Source organism: Monodon monoceros, unplaced genomic scaffold (assembly GCF_005190385.1).
Source record: "Monodon monoceros isolate NGI ecotype Baffin Bay Population unplaced genomic scaffold, NGI_Narwhal_1 Super_Scaffold_7, whole genome shotgun sequence".
NCBI lineage: Eukaryota > Metazoa > Chordata > Mammalia > Artiodactyla > Monodontidae > Monodon > Monodon monoceros.
The window spans coordinates 94,990,377-95,006,805 of record NW_021703784.1 but is presented as its reverse complement, the minus strand read 5'-3'; the positions used below and the strand labels follow the sequence as shown (position 1 = coordinate 95,006,805).

Here is a 16,429-nt window from a genome sequence, read left to right as displayed (position 1 = left end):
CTGCACCCCCAAACATTTACTGAACAGGGCCTGAGACAGACTCTATGATTAGATCAGGGCAAACCAGTCCCATTCCTGGAAAAGCTCATCAAAGCCGGTGCCCTATTGCTATTACTGATAGCTGAGACAATAATAATGAGGCCAGCTGGCATTTATGGAGCACTTTCTGTATGCCAGTCCCCATGCCTGGCTGGGGCACGCTGGGGGCTCCCCATGCATTTTCTCATGGAATCTCAATCACAACCCTCTGAGGTATTTATTATCACCATTTGGCGCAAGAGAAAATTCAGGCCTTGAAAGCTACTAAATTGTTGTTGATCACAAAGCAACAGAAAGGAGATTACGGAACAGTCCCATCCCCGGCTCTGCGCGAGTCCCTTCACCTCTCTGTGCCTCAGTGCTAAAATGGCCATAATTAAAAGGATGAAGAGAGAGCCCAGCACAGTGTATGACAGTACAGCGGACAGCTTAGAAGAACTTGCTGGAATCTGGGTAAAAGACTAGAGCCCCTAAAAAGAGTACGTCCTAACCAGGTGTGACCAACACTGAGAGAGGAGCCCTTTTTTGGCTTCACAAAGTGATGTGTTCCCGAACAGCTGTGTGAATACCCAGCTTTCAGAGAGCCAACCCTCCTCGCCCCGGGCAGGCACCATGGGCACCATGGCACCACCGTTTCAGTAGGTTTCCGGGGTTCTTCCTCCTGCCTCATTCCTGCCGGGCTCCCTGTCACTGGCTCTGAAGGCATTATCTCTAGGCTTATGCCCTGGGGCCTCTAAACACTCTAAAGGCTGAAAATTGCTCCAGGGAGGTGGTGGGAGGGGGAACTTACCAGTGAATCCCTTTATAATGGGATTTCCCTTTGGCCAGGTCTATCTCTTGTGTGGAACTTGGCACATCTGGCCTCACTCCCAATAAACACTAAGCCTTTCCTTCAATTTCACATCCCCTGCAGTAGAGCTTAGCACCACACATATCACACTAACACCGGCTTCCTGTCCCACCTGGCAGGGTGAGGAAAAGTGGAGCCTGGCACGGGAGTACCTATCACAGCATCCCTAAAGAGTACTCACTGAATGAGCAGAGGTGGGATATGAATCCTCTTCTGAGACCTAGCAATGTGGCTACTTGTCACATCTACAAATGCGCTTGTTGGTTTAGACCCACTGTCTCACAAGAGGAAGTCAGTGACGCAATCACCTGGGAATGGAAGGACAGCTGGGCCCCCTACTAACAAAGACTATGTTACCCCTCAGGGACATCTGGCAATATCTGGAGACATTTTTTATTGTCACAAGTTGGGGGAGGTGGGCACTGGGATCTATCAGGCAGAGGCCAGGGATGCTGCTAAACGCCCTACAGTACGCAGGACAGCCCCCAAACAAGGAATTATCAGGCCCCAAATGAGGTTGAGAGATGCTGCTCTAAAGGAAAAGAAGCTGTCCCCACTCACCCCAACCACACTGGGAGACAACCTCAAAGCCAAAATGCTGGATTCCAGGGGACAGCAAAGGCTAAGCGCTACACGTGCCTCTTCCAAAGGAAATCAAAAGGCTGATCACAAACTCTGTGGTCAGACAGAGGCTGAGGGTCTGAGTCTTACCCCACCCAACACGTGGCCCTTTTTCTTTTGCAATGTTTACTGATACTTAATATGTGCTAAATACATACCGTATCTTATGTACGCCCTGTAACAGCCCTAGAGCTGAGTCATATATTCACCACTACTTTATAGATAAGCGAAATGAGGCACAGAGGTTAAACAACATGGTAAAACAAGGAATTCCCAGGCAGCTTTCTTCCTCGAGAGCCCTAGCTCTTAACCACTGCATGTACTGTCTCTCAGTCCCATGAACAAGCCTACAAGACTATCAACCAAAGTGACTTCAAGCCCTCTGATGTCCACCCTCACAGGGATGGACTCCCAGTAGCCAGATACAATGAGGCTACATTGGACGTTATGACTGATTTGAGAGACGCACATGTCTGAGCTATGAAAACAATTTCAGCATCAGGTCTGAACTGTAATAACGATGCAGGATCAGGGATGGTTTTGGGTAGAGTGGTTTGCAGGAGGAGGTGATCTTGAGGAACGGATTGAGGCATGAAGTCAGAAGATGGGTGCTTGATGATGAGGCCAAACTATATGTAGCAGAGCTAGGTATAGCAAACCAAGAAAGACAGGCTACCCAAGGCCTATCCCGAGGCATGGGTATGAGACACCCACGAGCTCGGGGCTTTGAGACCTACCCCTGACCAATCTGAGATCTTTGGATTATGGCATCTCCCCCACTCAGGGGCCCCAAGCTGTACCCCCCTCCCCAGCCTCTGAGAGCTGTCACCATCAAAGACCCAGAGACACTCTCTTCTGATTCCAGAAACCCGGTCCACCCATCCCAAGCTCTGACAGTCCTCCTGAACCACCAGAAGCCCCCTCCCCCTTTCAGGACTCACCCAGAGAACCTGTCCTTCAATCCGAAGGCCCTGGGACTGCTTCCACTACCCTGTGCTTTGAACCCAGACCTCTCAGCAGGAAACATCCCCCTAGACTACACTCCAGCTAGCAGCCCTCAGCTCCCTTCGAGGGCTCGGGGGCCCTCACATCCCATTCTGGTCTCAGAAGCACAGCAACCCACCAGAAGGTTTCTGTGGACTTTGAGCCTTTTTTCTCATTTCGAAGCTCTTCACTCTCCATCCTGTATAGAGACCTACATCCCGGGAGTCTGAGGGTTGAGCACCCTCCCCCAATCTGAGGATGTATTTCATACCACCCACCACCCCAGCTCTAGCTCAGGCCCCTCCCTTCCTTGGCCCAGGCTTGGGGTTCAGCTCTTCTCTATCTCTCCCATCCCAGGCACAGGCGCACCCCTTTATAGCCTTAGTGCGGAGCCGATCCTCAGCCTTTCCCACTTGCGGCTCTGATACCCTAATACTCAGTCCTTGTCCCCAATCTCAAACTCTCAGCTCTTCACCCCGATCTGAGTTTCATCCCCCTGCCCAGGTCTTAGGCTCTCAATTCCTCCTACATCTGTCGCTTGCACTCAGTACCCACACTTCCACTCACTGGGTCAGGGTCCAGTGAGGAATCCATCCCTGGGATATGCCCAGCCCCCTTTCCTCTTAGGATGAGCTCTCTAGCCCTGCAAAACAGGCGCAGATGCGAAGCACCCCCCAACCATACTTGCAGATCCCCATGGGAGATCGTGGAGGAGGGAGTCCTGGGGGTGCAAAGTAGATGGTCTGGCCTCACAACCAGGGTCACCTGACCCATTGTGCCACAGAGAGGGGAGCGGGAGGGGCTCTGAAGGGCTGGAAGCTGCTGGCCACATGCTCCTTCCCACCCATGTGACTCTTCTCCCTTGGAGATTCCTCGCTGCCACGTCTCCACCCCTGCCCCCCATATCCTTCTGGAAGAGGAAGGGACAAGCCCTCCTGTCCAGGGTCAGAGCCTCAGTGCCCTGCCTTCTCCATGATCCCAGAGCACAACTGGTGAGTGGGAGGGGGCCGCCTCTCCCTGACTCCCCCCCACGCCACCCTGGGTAGGGCAGAATGGCTCGCCTGTGCTACCTCTGCACACAGGAGGTCACCCTCCTTCAACGCATTGCCTTGAGGCCTGCCTTCCCACCCCACCCTGGAAATCTGGATCTCCCCTGGGCAGTTTTCTATAAAGCCTGCAATAATCTCAAAAAAAAAAAAAAAGAAAGAAAGAAAGACAGGCTAGGCTGGAGAGTACTAGATCTAAAAGAAGGGATTAGTGCTTGTTAAGTATTTTCTGCCCGAAGCAAGGGTTTGATGGATGGGGATGGCCTCACCACATGGAGAAAAGACAAACAGGACCATTACTCTCCTCCAGCTAAGGCTGGCTTTGGCTGGTTGTATGTTCTCTCTCTCTCTCATGATCTCCTGCTCTAGCTTAATTAACATTATTGTCTTTTAGAGATCGTTATGATTCAAAGTGAATGTAGGCCCATATCTTCAGATGTGCCAATATGTCGTCTTAAATAAGAGCTCCTGTCCTGCACCCTTACAATTTCTCTTCACACGGTAGGATCTGGTGACCACTCTAGACAACAATACTCCTGGGCACTAAGGCAGAAGTTGTTTGAACACCTGCACAGCAAGTCTGCTCAACCTTGGGCACATGGCAGCTGCAGCCCCAGAGTCAGGAGGCACTGTGTTAATATGGGTGAGCTGGGAGCAAACACTTAAGCCACAATCCAGATTGGGTGCCTTACACACCTTCCCTCATTTAACCCTAATAACACGTGGCCCAGCAATTATTACCCATTTTCCAGATGATGTAACAAGTTCCAAGTCATGGCTGTAGAGAAGAACATAGATCTGGGTCCATGCTTCTGCTGACACCAAAGCCCATGCCCTTTTCCGTGCTTCTCTTCTTATGGGACACCCTAAAGGCATGTCATCCATGCCCAATTTCAAGCTCTATGAAATCCAAGTTCATTCACAACAGGAAAGCCAAGACCCCAACATGATGCCATTATTTCATTCATTTGATCTGGGCCAAGGTCCCAAAGTTTCAAGCAGCCTTTACCACTTACGGCTCCAGGACCTAAAATCCACAGCAAAATCACTCTTACCTTCTGTGGTTTGGGGAAGCATTTCATTCCTGCCATGTCATGGCACTTGAGCAGCAAGTATCAACGTGCCTCCCATCCCACAGGAAGATGACCCTCCCACCTGTGAGAATGGCCCTCAAGCCTGCTGTCCTTCCAGGAGACTCACACACACCCTGGCCCATGTAGGCAATCCTCCCAGATCTCCCCGTGTCCCCAAGGAAACCCACGACTAGCTGGTTGAGGTTCCGGCACAGCGTGTGGCCATGGACCAGATTATAACTCTCTGGCCTCGGTTTCCTTCCCTGTACCTACATCATAGGATTACACGAGTTAATACATACAAAGTGCTGACAACAATTCATAATAACTATTCAACCTATGGTAGCTACTGTTTTTATTATCTTCACTTATCCTAAGGCAATCATCAGAGATGTGTTCAGAGATTTAATCACAAAGTCATCTGAATAGTCTTTATTACAGCAAAAAGTTTTGGAAACAAACCAGACAACAGGATGAATGAGATAAATTAAGGCACCTCCATATAATGCAATGGGATGCAACAGCTGAAAGTTAGAGAAGGGAAGAATATTTACTGTCAAGGGAAAAGTGTTTGCAACATATTATCACTACTTTACAAAATGCCCCTGAGAAGAGCAGAGAGTGAACTCACACCCCCAGAGGGTCTGCAGGGTACAGATTTCTTTGTTGTCTCCTGTATTTGCTGAAATTTTTCTAGATGCAACCATGTTTGTTTGTTTAAAGAAATAAAAATGTTTTTCAAAAGACTTTCTACTGAGTAACAGTGACCCTCCAGGAAGAAGCCTCATGTTTATGCTGTGACCTCCTGGGGTACCAGCATCGAACCCAATAAAAAAAAAAAATGAAAAATATAAATTACAAAGCATGTGTAGGAAGGAATCCTATTTTAGGAGAAAGAGATAGATAGAACAAGCATAAAAAAAGACAAAGATCGCCCGTCATAAAATGGTACCAGGAGTTAATTTCAGGAAAGTGGAGATTACAGATAATTTTGCTTTCTTTTTTTTTTTTTTTTTTTATTTTATCTTTATTTATTTATTTTTGGCTGCATTGGGTCTTCCTTGCTACGCATGGGCTTTCTCTAGTTGCGGCGAGTGGGGCTACTCTGTTGTGGTGCGCGGGTTTCTCACTGCGGTGGCTTCTCTTGTTGCAAAGCACGGGCTCTAGGCGCGCGGGCTTCAGTAGTTGTGGCACGCGGGCTCAGTAGTTGTGGCGCTCGGGCTTAGTTGCTCCGCAGCATGTGGGATCTTCCCCGAGCAGGGCTAGAACCCGTGTCCCCTACATTGGCAGGCAGATTCTTAACCGCTGCGCCACCAGGGAAGTCCCTGCTTTCTTTTTTATTTATCTGTATTTTCAAATTTTTTATATTTAAAAAAAAGAAAAAAACAGAACTGACTCATAGGGGAATCAAATCAATCTCTGGATCAGGACCCTCCAGTCAACTGCACTAACAGCCCCCAGACAGGGATCCGCATGAGTCCAGTGCAGATCACCATGAGTGGAATGAGGGCAGCATGGCCTGGAGGTAAAAGAAAAAAAAAACATCTAGGCCGTGAGTCTCAGTCCTCCACTGTCCACCAGATGGGTGAAGCCCTCAGAGCCTCAGCTCCCCTGAGACGTCCTACATTCTCACTCAAAGTAGACCACACGTCCCAGTGGTGGTCCAGTGGACGTGTGGTCCACAACTGTTAGCTCCCTAACAAACCCATTTACCAAAGAACGCAGAGCATGGCCAATAGCTTGTCCCACTGGGGTGGTCCCCCCGAATTATCCAGAAGGGCAACTACTTAAAGTCAGGCCTCCTCGGTTGCCAGTCAACACCCTCTCCTCCTAAGGGCCTTCCTGGACCAGCCACTGCATAATGGTTTTCAGTCATATATGGGGGCACTGATGATGCACATCTGGGGACTTTATACTAGTTTTCCACTGTCCCTGGAAACAGAAACCACCTGCCTGCCCACCCCCACCCCACACCTTCCATCACTCCGTTCCCTACAATGATGGCTTCCAGGGTTTTTGGCAATGATTGAAGCCATGATTAATTCAATTTATATGCAATTCAGTACATTCACACACACACACACACACACACACATATAACTGAAACAAGTTTCATAAAGGAACACTTACCCTTCCTACATATAGTAGATGCCAATATTTTCTCTTCTATCATTTTTTAATAGATAGAATAGAATATATTCTGTCTATTAAAATCACCAAACTGATTTTATGACCCATGGTTTTAAATATACTGCTTTACAACATGCAAGTCTTTTAAACCACACTTTAAAAGAACATTTTCTGGGACGTATTAGGTAGACTCATATACAACTACCGGTATCAAAGGACCAAAAACAGTAATTTCATATGGTTCAACCTAATAATTATGTATGAACCAAACTAGGGGACTCAACTGCTCCATTTGCCTCTTGAAAGCTAATTCTAAATTTGACTAATGTTAAAAACTGGGCTACGCAATGAATGTACTTTATTATTGTGCAAAAGACAGATGGCACCTGAAATGGACTGGACAAGACACTGAGAGATAGTCTGAGCCACACCTTAAATGGGAATAACAATGACAAACTCACAGGGATGCTATGAGAACTGAATGAGCTCATATATGTTGAAGGCCTTGCAAACCATAAGGTAAAATTAATATTCTCGTTTTTGTAAGTAGTAAAGTATGCCAGTGTCTTGGCAAAACAAGACCACAAGTGTGGTCCATGCTTAGTGGGGAAGGAATAATCGCCATGACACAAGGACATGAAAACATGGTAGCCCCTCAGCCAGTAGCAGGAAATGCAGCATCACCTCGCTGCCATGGAAACAGGGTGGCATGGTCCACAGACTCCCTCAACTTCCCATCTCTTGCAATTAGAGTCAAGGATTATGTCTTTAAACTTTCAGTTGGTGGCATAAAATAAGTCCTCTTGGTCCTACAGAAAATGTCCCCAGAGATAGGAGGTGGCCACAGCCAGAGCTGGCCAGGTCACAAGAGAGACACTCAAGGAGGACCCTGTTGCTTTAAAGGACATGGTCAATATTCCTGTGCTCTTTGGGGGCAAAGACCATACTGGCCATTCTTCAGTCATATCTTGTGTTCATCTGACCTATATTAATTCAGTTATATTAACTTGTCAAAAGAGAAATATAATTTAAATTATGCTAGCCGAGAAGCCTACACTACTTCACATTATACATTTTAATATATATATATAAACACATACATATGTATGTATGTATGTATACCATCCATTGTGGATTTAATCTCTTAAATCCAATTTAAAATTTTTTGTAACACAATGTTTACAATTCATAATTATGGCCTTTTGCCCTAACTTTAAAAACCTAATTCTTGAGAAAATGAAGTAATGTTCTTAAATTTCTATATCTATTTACAAGGAACTTTAATATAATGTGATCCCATTTAACTTATCCAACTACCCTGTGTGAAAGGTACCACTGCTATTATTAGCATTTTAGAAATGTGAACGCCAAGGATCAGAAAGGTTAAGGCACCTGCCCAAAGCACACAGCTAGTTAGATGGTGGAGCTAGGATTCAAACTTGGCAAGCTGGCTCTCAGGTCTATACTCTCTTCATCACCCAGGGGTCTTATTTATCTCTGAGTTCCTAAGGACAAGGGCTGCATTTAAAATAATTGGAAAATATATGTAATTGAAACACAAATTAGAGACAAAGGACTAACTTCCTTAGTTTCCAAAGCGCTTGTACAAATTGATAACAAAAAGACAATCTTTTTTTTTTAATGAACAGGGAGTTAACCCTCGCCCCCCCCAAAAAAAGAAGGAATTAATGCAAATAACCCAAAACAAGAAAAAAATGCTCAAAATTGAAGCTATAACTAAAAGTAACAGGATACAATTTTTTACCTCTCAGGCTGGCACACATTTACAAATTTAACAATCCTCAATTCAGCTGAGAGTATGGAGAAACAGACACTCTCCAAGCCTATGCATGCAGGTACAAACTGGGGAAAATTTAACAGCCATCAAATTTTTAAATGCATGTACCCTCTAACCCAGCCATCCTAAAATTAGAAATTTACCCTATGGAAATTCTTGTGAAGGTTACAAGAAATATGTATCAAAGACACTCTCTGAAGCATGATTCCTAAAAAGGGGGTCAGGGTGTCTAAAAACAACTTAACTGTCCATTGACAGGAGAATGGCGAAATAAACTATGAGAAAGTCACACATCAGATTAGGCAGTCATTTAAAGGAATGAGTTAAAACTATGGGCACAGATATAAAATAATCTCCAAGATAACTAAGTATTAAGAAATTAAAAGCCTAAGTAGAAAACAATGTATATATAATGTTTCCTTTAATGTAACTTTTTTAAAAGCTCAACACAGATACTTGTATACATTACATAGAAACTTTTTTTTCCTGGGAGGAAACCAAGGTTACCCACAGGGTTATCTCTTTGAAGAGGACTGATACTTTTCTAAATGTTACAGTTTTAGATTGGAGGGTTTTTAACCTGGGCTTCATGGTCTATTTTAAGGAGTCTGTGAAACCCCTGAAATTGGATACCGAATTGTAAATGTGTGCATTTCTTTTAGGGAAAGGATTCTTCGCTTTTGCATACCCTGTAAGGTCTTAAACCTCTCCCTCCCCTGAAAGATTAAGAACCACTGGGTTGGACCCGTATTGGTGCTGAGTTTTAATATTCACTCACTTCTTTGCTCAGAAACCATAAAATAGCACTGGATTGTGACCAGCACAGGCACTCAGAAAAACACCACCCCATCCCTGCCCTGGAGAAGGAGATAGTTTGTGGCATAATAATGACATTGTCTGCTCAAGCCTCAGAAATGGCAACAGCGGACAGCTTCCCTCTAACAGGAAGAAGGAAAAGTGGAACTGAAAATTATTTGCATGTTTAAAATTAGACCTTCTGTGGGAACTGACACTACTTCGCTTTCAAAGTGCCTCCCATCTGCTGTCTCATTGCCACCACCCGTCACCCAGGCATTTACATGCCGTGGAAATTCTGAGACAATAGGATGACTATTAAGGAATGCTATCACTGATAAGGAAGTAATAACAAATTTCCTACAGCTCCCATCTTCCAAGAGGTCACCAGAAAAGCCACTGGAAAGCCATACGGGGAGGTGACAAAATTGCTGTGGACTTCTCTGGTCTGAGAGACCTGCAGCTTCCAGGGATCTCCACTTAGACACTCTCTGCCCCTCTCATGACCACTCCTTCCCTGGCAAATCCAGTGCCAGCCCTTTCTCTGGAGGGGCAGCAAAGACGTCACATGCACAGCCTGTATCACACCTGTGACTGGTTAGCCGGGGGTGATCAGAATGATGTCAGCCCCACAGCCTGTAAGAGTCACGAGGCCACCTGCTTCTCTTGCTCATCACCAGGACCTCCATTCAGTGCCTGTCCCACATCCAGCACGTCCCCAATTTAAGCAATTTATCACATTTACAAGTGTGCCGTAACCACACCATTTTTACATAATTCCGTACGCAATATTTTTCTTTAGCTTAACTTTTTATTAAGTGTAAACAAATTTATTTACCATGACCCTCATGGGTTTGACATCTCACTTATAATTTTTTTACTAACGCTCCCCTAAAATAAATAATTATTAACATTTTTCTAAAATGTTTTGTGAGCCAAGTTCATTTTGCACACCACTAGGGTTATTCCGCACCACTGTGTGGGAGACACTTAATAAATATTTGTTACATGAATTAACGACTTGAAGCCCCACCTCCCCTCCGCAGATAACAGCAGCAGCCACAACTAGCAACGGGGAGACTCGGAATTTGCAGAGCAGCTCCTCTTCTATCTTACTTGATCCTCTCCGCCACCCAGTGAAGCAGGAAGTATTAGTCCCATTTTCCAGATAAGGAAATGAGGAGTCACAGAGGTTAAGTGGCTTGCCCAAGTCTAGGCAGCTACTAACTGGCTGAGCGAGAACCTAAACCCAGGTCTTTCCATCCCAGATCCCATTCTGTCTCCACTAAAGCAGGCCTGCCTCACATACTCAGGCTCCCAAAGAAACATGAGCAGGAAAGGGGGTTCCTGGGCTGTCTGTGTTACAAATGGAGTAGATTCTACAGGGTTTAGAATGCAAAAAACCCATAATGACTCCCTGTCCCATCAGGGTTCAGGCCCCACAAGCCTGTCCTTCACCACAGGTCAGTCACCTCCTCTCTTTTTATTTCCCCCCCCCTTTTTTTATTGAAATATAGTTGATTTACAATGTTGTGTTAATTTCTGCTGTAAGCAAAATGATTCATTTATACCTATATATATTCTTTTTAAAATTCTTTTCCATGATGGTTTATCACAGGATATTGAATATAGTTCTCTGTGCTATACAGTAGGACCTTGCTGTTTATCCATTCTGTATATAATAGTTTGCATCTGCTAACCCCGAACTCCCAATCCATCGCTCCCCTACCACCCACCCCTTGGCAACCACAAGTCTGCTCTCTATGTCTGTGAGTCTCTTTCTGTTTCATAGATAGGCTCATCTGTGTCACCTCCTCTCTTAGCTGCACACTGAAGACTTTTGTAAAACACATAAATTCTTCCAGCACAGGACAGTTAACTGGAGCGGCAGAAATGGCAAACCCACCTCTGCCATGTACTAGTTATGAATCTTTGGTAAGTTCTGAACCTCAGTTTTCTCCCGGATAAAACGGGATCAGGGAATTCCCTGGAGGTCCAGTGGTTAGGACTCAGTGCTTTCACTGCTGGGGCCCAGGTTCGATCCCTGGTCAGGGAAGTAAGATCCTACAAGCCACGTGGTGTGGCCAAAATTAAAAAAGAAAAAACATTAAAATAAAATAAAATGGGACCATGAATAGCACCTACCTCTCAGTTATTTCTGCAATGGTCAAATGAGATAATGCATTAAAACCCTTAGTGCCTGCCACATATAAAGTTACCTATTAATTAATGTCGTCAGCAGCATTCTATTAGAAGGGAAAATCGCCTCTTACCCTACACTCTAAATAATTCCCTTGGCCAAGCAGTGAATGAACTAAGTAAGTAATTGCTGATGAAGTGCTGGCTAAACCCAGGCCTACAGTCATTCAGCAACTCTACCTGGGCCTCAACCCCAAGCGAAGATTACTTTTAGGAGCTAAATAACCTCTTTGCTGACCGAAATTGCTCACTCAGGAGCCAGGATTCTCTCTGCTTAGGAAGCCTTGGGTGTTCTGTGGTTATCTTCACTGTGGGGCTAAACTTGAAGTCGGCTCAAAGTCACAGTCTAACCATAAACCAATTTGCTCTGTTTTCTTAAACTGTCTGCAAACAAAACATAATCGTTTGGGTTTTCTGTTGTTGTTCTGAAGCAAAACAAAAATATTTAAAGTCACCCCTATGAGAATTTTAACAAGCAAGTTCAAGAAGAGTCAAAATAATTTTTTGTACCCTGGATGAAACAGGTAGGTAAGAGGGCTTAAGGATTAGCTACAGTAGACAATAAACACAAACAGCTATTATTCACCAGGAAACAAGAAAACAAAGGAAAAGCAAATCCAAAACACTATAAGACCAACAAAACAGCTATCACTCACCAGTTTGTTTGGTTTTTTTTTTCATTTTAAAACAGCCCACTATCAAGCTGATTTTATAAAGAATCTGTCAGGACTGCTTTTCTCCAAAGAAGGAGGCAAGGGGGAAAAACTGCTTTGTCACGTTGCCTAAAACATAACACACAAACCAAAATTAGTGGGCAAAAATGCTACAAGAATGGGTGAAGTCACCGCACCCAGCAAAGTCCTCATGTTGGAATCATCTCTGGCCATCCTTCCTGTCTTGGAGAAGGGGGATGAGAAGCCAGGTTAAAAAATTGCTTTTCCAGCCCTACTAAGCATTAAGTCTTCCAGCACCTCAGCTTCCTTGCTTCCGTACCCATTATCATTAATGCCCAAACAGAGCTTCATCTTTTCTACAACTTGGCCATTTTTTAAGCTGCTACAGTTGATTCCATTTAAAAACACACACCATCCAAGCCTTACAAAACCAACCAAGTGTTAGGGAGGCAGTCAGATAACTTCACCCACATTTCCTATATGTATTGTACAAGCTTCAGAAATCTCAAATATGACTTTCAATCTCAAATATGATTCGACTTTGAAAAACTCAATTTACACCCACAGTTTCAGGAGTACACAGTGAGGCACGGCTGTGCCTATAGTAAAATTAAGAACAAAGAGAAAACATGGCTAAAAAAACAGCATCATGAAAATCTGAGGCACAGGCAAGTGACACAGGTTCCAGTCCCAGCTCCTCTACTGTCTTGCCAGGTGACCTCAGCCCAATCACTGTCTTCCCTGGGCCTCAACAGCCTTATCTAAAAAAAAAAAGGAAAAGAAAAGAAACAAGCAAAGGAACAAAGAAAAAGGACTTTGAGCTATCTTGAAGTCTGGTCCAGCTCAAAAACGCGCTGAATCCCTGAAATACCCAATATCAAAATAAACCGTCAAATGTGGATTTTGAAGATGCTTTTTCAGAGAGCCTTTTAGACTTCCTATTTTAAAATGTATCCAAAAATGAGAAATAAAGAGCCCTCTTGAGTTTCTACAGGACAAATTAGAGAGGAAGGAAATATCTGAATAGGGGACAGGTGTAGCGTGGCAAGATGCTATTGAAACACAAGGAAGGATTGGGCAAGAAATAAATTTACCCAAGAAACTTTTCGCTGATTCAAAGCACAGCTAGCAACCATCAGGGCCCAAGCAAAACCATAAATAATATAATAAAATATATATGTACCAAAGTAAACTAAAAATAAATGAAGTATTTCTTTAGTATTAACTTTGGTACAAAAGATCTTCAATATAAGGCAATATTTTTTTAATCTCATATACTATTCTCCATGAATTTCCTTACAGGGTCAGGGAGAAGACAGTCCATACACACTGTACCTTAATGTTAACCCCAACTGGACACACTTTTTTTTTTTTTTTTTTTATGCGGTACGCAGGCCTCTCTCACTGTTGTGGCCTCTCCCGTTGCGGAGCACAGGCTCCAGACGCGCAGGCTCTGCAGCCATGGCTCACGGGCCCAGCCGCTCCGCGGCACGTGGGATCTTCCCGGACCGGGGCACGAACCCGTGTCCCCTGCATCGGCAGGCGGACTCTGAACCACTGCGCCACCAGGGAAGCCCTGGACACACTTTAATGTTTACAAAGCTCTTTCAGACACTGGCCAGTGAAAGTCCCTCAAACAACGCTATGGGGCAGGTGGTCCCATGCTACAAAAGCTGTTAACTGAGGATGAAGGAGACGGAAGAGCAAGTCCAACCTGCACCCGGCCCTGGAGCTGGTCTTCTGACACCTAATCCAATATTCTCGCAGGAGGTCACAGAGCCTTCCAGGCCTTCAGGACAGCCTGTTCAGAGCCTGCCGAGGAAAACTGAGGGGACACTAGCAACCAGAGCGTCCTTTGGGTGCTGAGAGTTGTACAGCCCCCAGGCCCCAGCTGCCTTCTTGTCCTGCCTGCTGGGCTGCATTGCTGCCCCAAGGCTGACGTCTCTGCTCTCAGACAATCTTTTTATTTGTGCTTGAAAAGTTTTCCCTTGTAATAACCTACAATGGAAAAGAATCGAAAGTATATATATAGATATATACATCTATGTATGTATACCCGAATCACTTTGCTGTACACCTGAAACTAATACAATATTGTAAATGAACTACATTTCAATTTAAAGAAAGAAAGAAAGAGAAAGGAAGGGACCTGGGGGAAAAAAAACAAAAAACAGTTTTCCCTGAAGCCAGGTTCCATACCCAGCCAGTAACTCACTTCCCAGGTTTTCAAACATCATGTCCTCAGAGCCGCTGTCTGTATAAAAGAAGCAAGGTTTTTCCTTTACAAAATGCACAACAGGGGTATCATCAGGGCCCTTTCCACTGCGAGTTCAAGACCCTAGCAGTCTCCTAGAAAGCTGTGAGGACGAACCCGCTGGCTCAGCTCCCGCCGCAGGGCTGGGTGATTCTGCTTTTTCACTTCCAGTTCCCTATCTGTGAAATGGGGACATCTCCCAGCTGCCCGGCCTCACCCCGTGGGAACACCGTGAAGGGGAAACGGCGCTTTCAGAAAGATCGTCACCAAAACGGCAGGCACAGCATTATCTGAAAAGCGGAGCCAGAAAACAGGGCGGGGAGGGGGGGGGGGAGCCGGCGCCCACAAAGCACGAATTAAGCATCCAGGGAAGCAAGCAGCTTCCCCGGGAAGAGGACCGTCGCCCGGAGGCACGCCTGCGAGTGGCCACCTTCTCCCCAGGCTGGGAACTTTCCCCAGAAGCAGCGCCCTCTGCCCGGAGGCCCCGCGCCTCTCCCACTGCCCGCCGCCCGGCGCCCGACCCTGCCCCGGCTCCCCGCGGCCGCCGCCGCTGCCCTTCGGCCCGGCCCCTCGGGCCCCCGCAGGCCGGGTCGGAGGTCGGCTGCGGCTCGGCCAGGCCCGCCCGGCTCCGCGTCGGGAGCCCTCCGCAAACACGCCCCCTCCGGCCGCCTCGGGCTGGCGAGCCGGGCCCGCGCCTGCCAGATGTGACCAGCTCGGGTCAGGGCCGGGCCAGAGACGGCCTGCAGCCCGCGCGGGGCCGGCCACGGGGAGGCTCCGGGCACCCGGGACCCCGAAGCCCACCACCCTCCCTCGCGTACGCGGCAGCCGGGGAAAGGGCTCGGTCGCCGGCGCGCGAGGCCGGCCTCCAGCAGCGGGGGGCCCCGAGGACGCGGACCCCCCGCCACCTCCCCCGATCCCCGCAGGCAGGGCGCACCCGGGCAGGTGCAGGGGCTGCCAGTCCCGCCCCCACCCTCCTCGCGCCCCCCCCCCGGGCCCACCCAGCTCACCTGGCCCAGGCGCAACAGCAGCAGCAGCGGCGGCAGCGCCCAGCGGAGCCGGGGCGAGCGCGGAGGCGGCCGCGCCTCCCGCGCCGCCTGCTTCATGCCCCGCGCGCCCTGGAACGTGCCCGGGACGCGCGAGTCGGGCCCCACCGTTCTTCCGAGCCCCGGCGCCCTAGTCGCCGCCTCCAGCCGCCGCCTCCGCCTCCTCCTCCTCCAGCCGGTCCGCCTCGTCCCCGCTCCGCCCGCCCCGGGCTTCCCCGGGGACATGGCAGCAGCGGCGGCGGCAGCGGCCACACGGCGGAGCCTGGCGGGGCTGCAGCGGGGTGGACGCGTCCCTGGGCGCGCAGGGGCTTCGCAGGGCGGAGCGAGCGGCGCCCACCCCCCGCGCTCAGCGCCCTGATCCCGGCTCCGGCGGCTCCGGCTACCGCCTCCGCGCGTCATGCGGATGGGGCTGCAGGGAGCCTCGGCGAGCGCTCAGCCCCCCCCCTCCCCCCCCCCTCTGAATATTCATCGCTTCCTCCCACCCCGGCCGGCCGACCGGCTGCCGAGCACCGCGGCCCATCGCCGCCCTCCCGCTGCAGCCCCCGCCCCCGCCGGGCCGGCCGGGCGGCTGGGAGGGGGCGGCGGCGCTCCCCGCGCGCTCCCGGGCGGCTCCCCTCCGGCGGGCAGAGGAAGCTCCCCCGCCTTGCCCGCCCTCTCCGCCCAGCCCTCCCACATTCCTGGGACTCGGCACCCGGGACGCGGCTCTGCGGCTCTCGAGACACGAGCCCGTACCCCTCGGCCCGGCTCCATGGCCCCGAGTTTGGGTCACCAGATGTTGACCGAGACCCCTGCCGAGGGCACAGCCAGGCCTGCGTTAAGACGGCAACCCAGGGAAGGCCTGGTTGACCTTCGCTGGGTTGCCGGCGAAGGCTTGGAGTGGCAGTGGAGGTGCATGAACCCCTAAATTGTAGGGGACGTGCAGT

At 48.3% G+C, this 16,429-nt stretch overlaps 1 protein-coding gene across 2 annotated transcripts in view; it reads right to left on the bottom strand.

Moving 5' to 3' along the window:
• PTPRJ (protein tyrosine phosphatase receptor type J) overlaps window positions 1-15,905 on the bottom strand; it is a 169,675-nt gene extending 153,770 nt beyond the window's left edge. For both annotated transcript variants that reach the window (XM_029207065.1, XM_029207066.1), the window contains exon 1: window positions 15,471-15,905. In XM_029207065.1, coding sequence (XP_029062898.1) covers window positions 15,471-15,905 — 435 coding nt within the window. The remainder of the gene's footprint in view (window positions 1-15,470) is intronic.
• Between the last annotated feature and the right edge of the window lie 524 nt (window positions 15,906-16,429).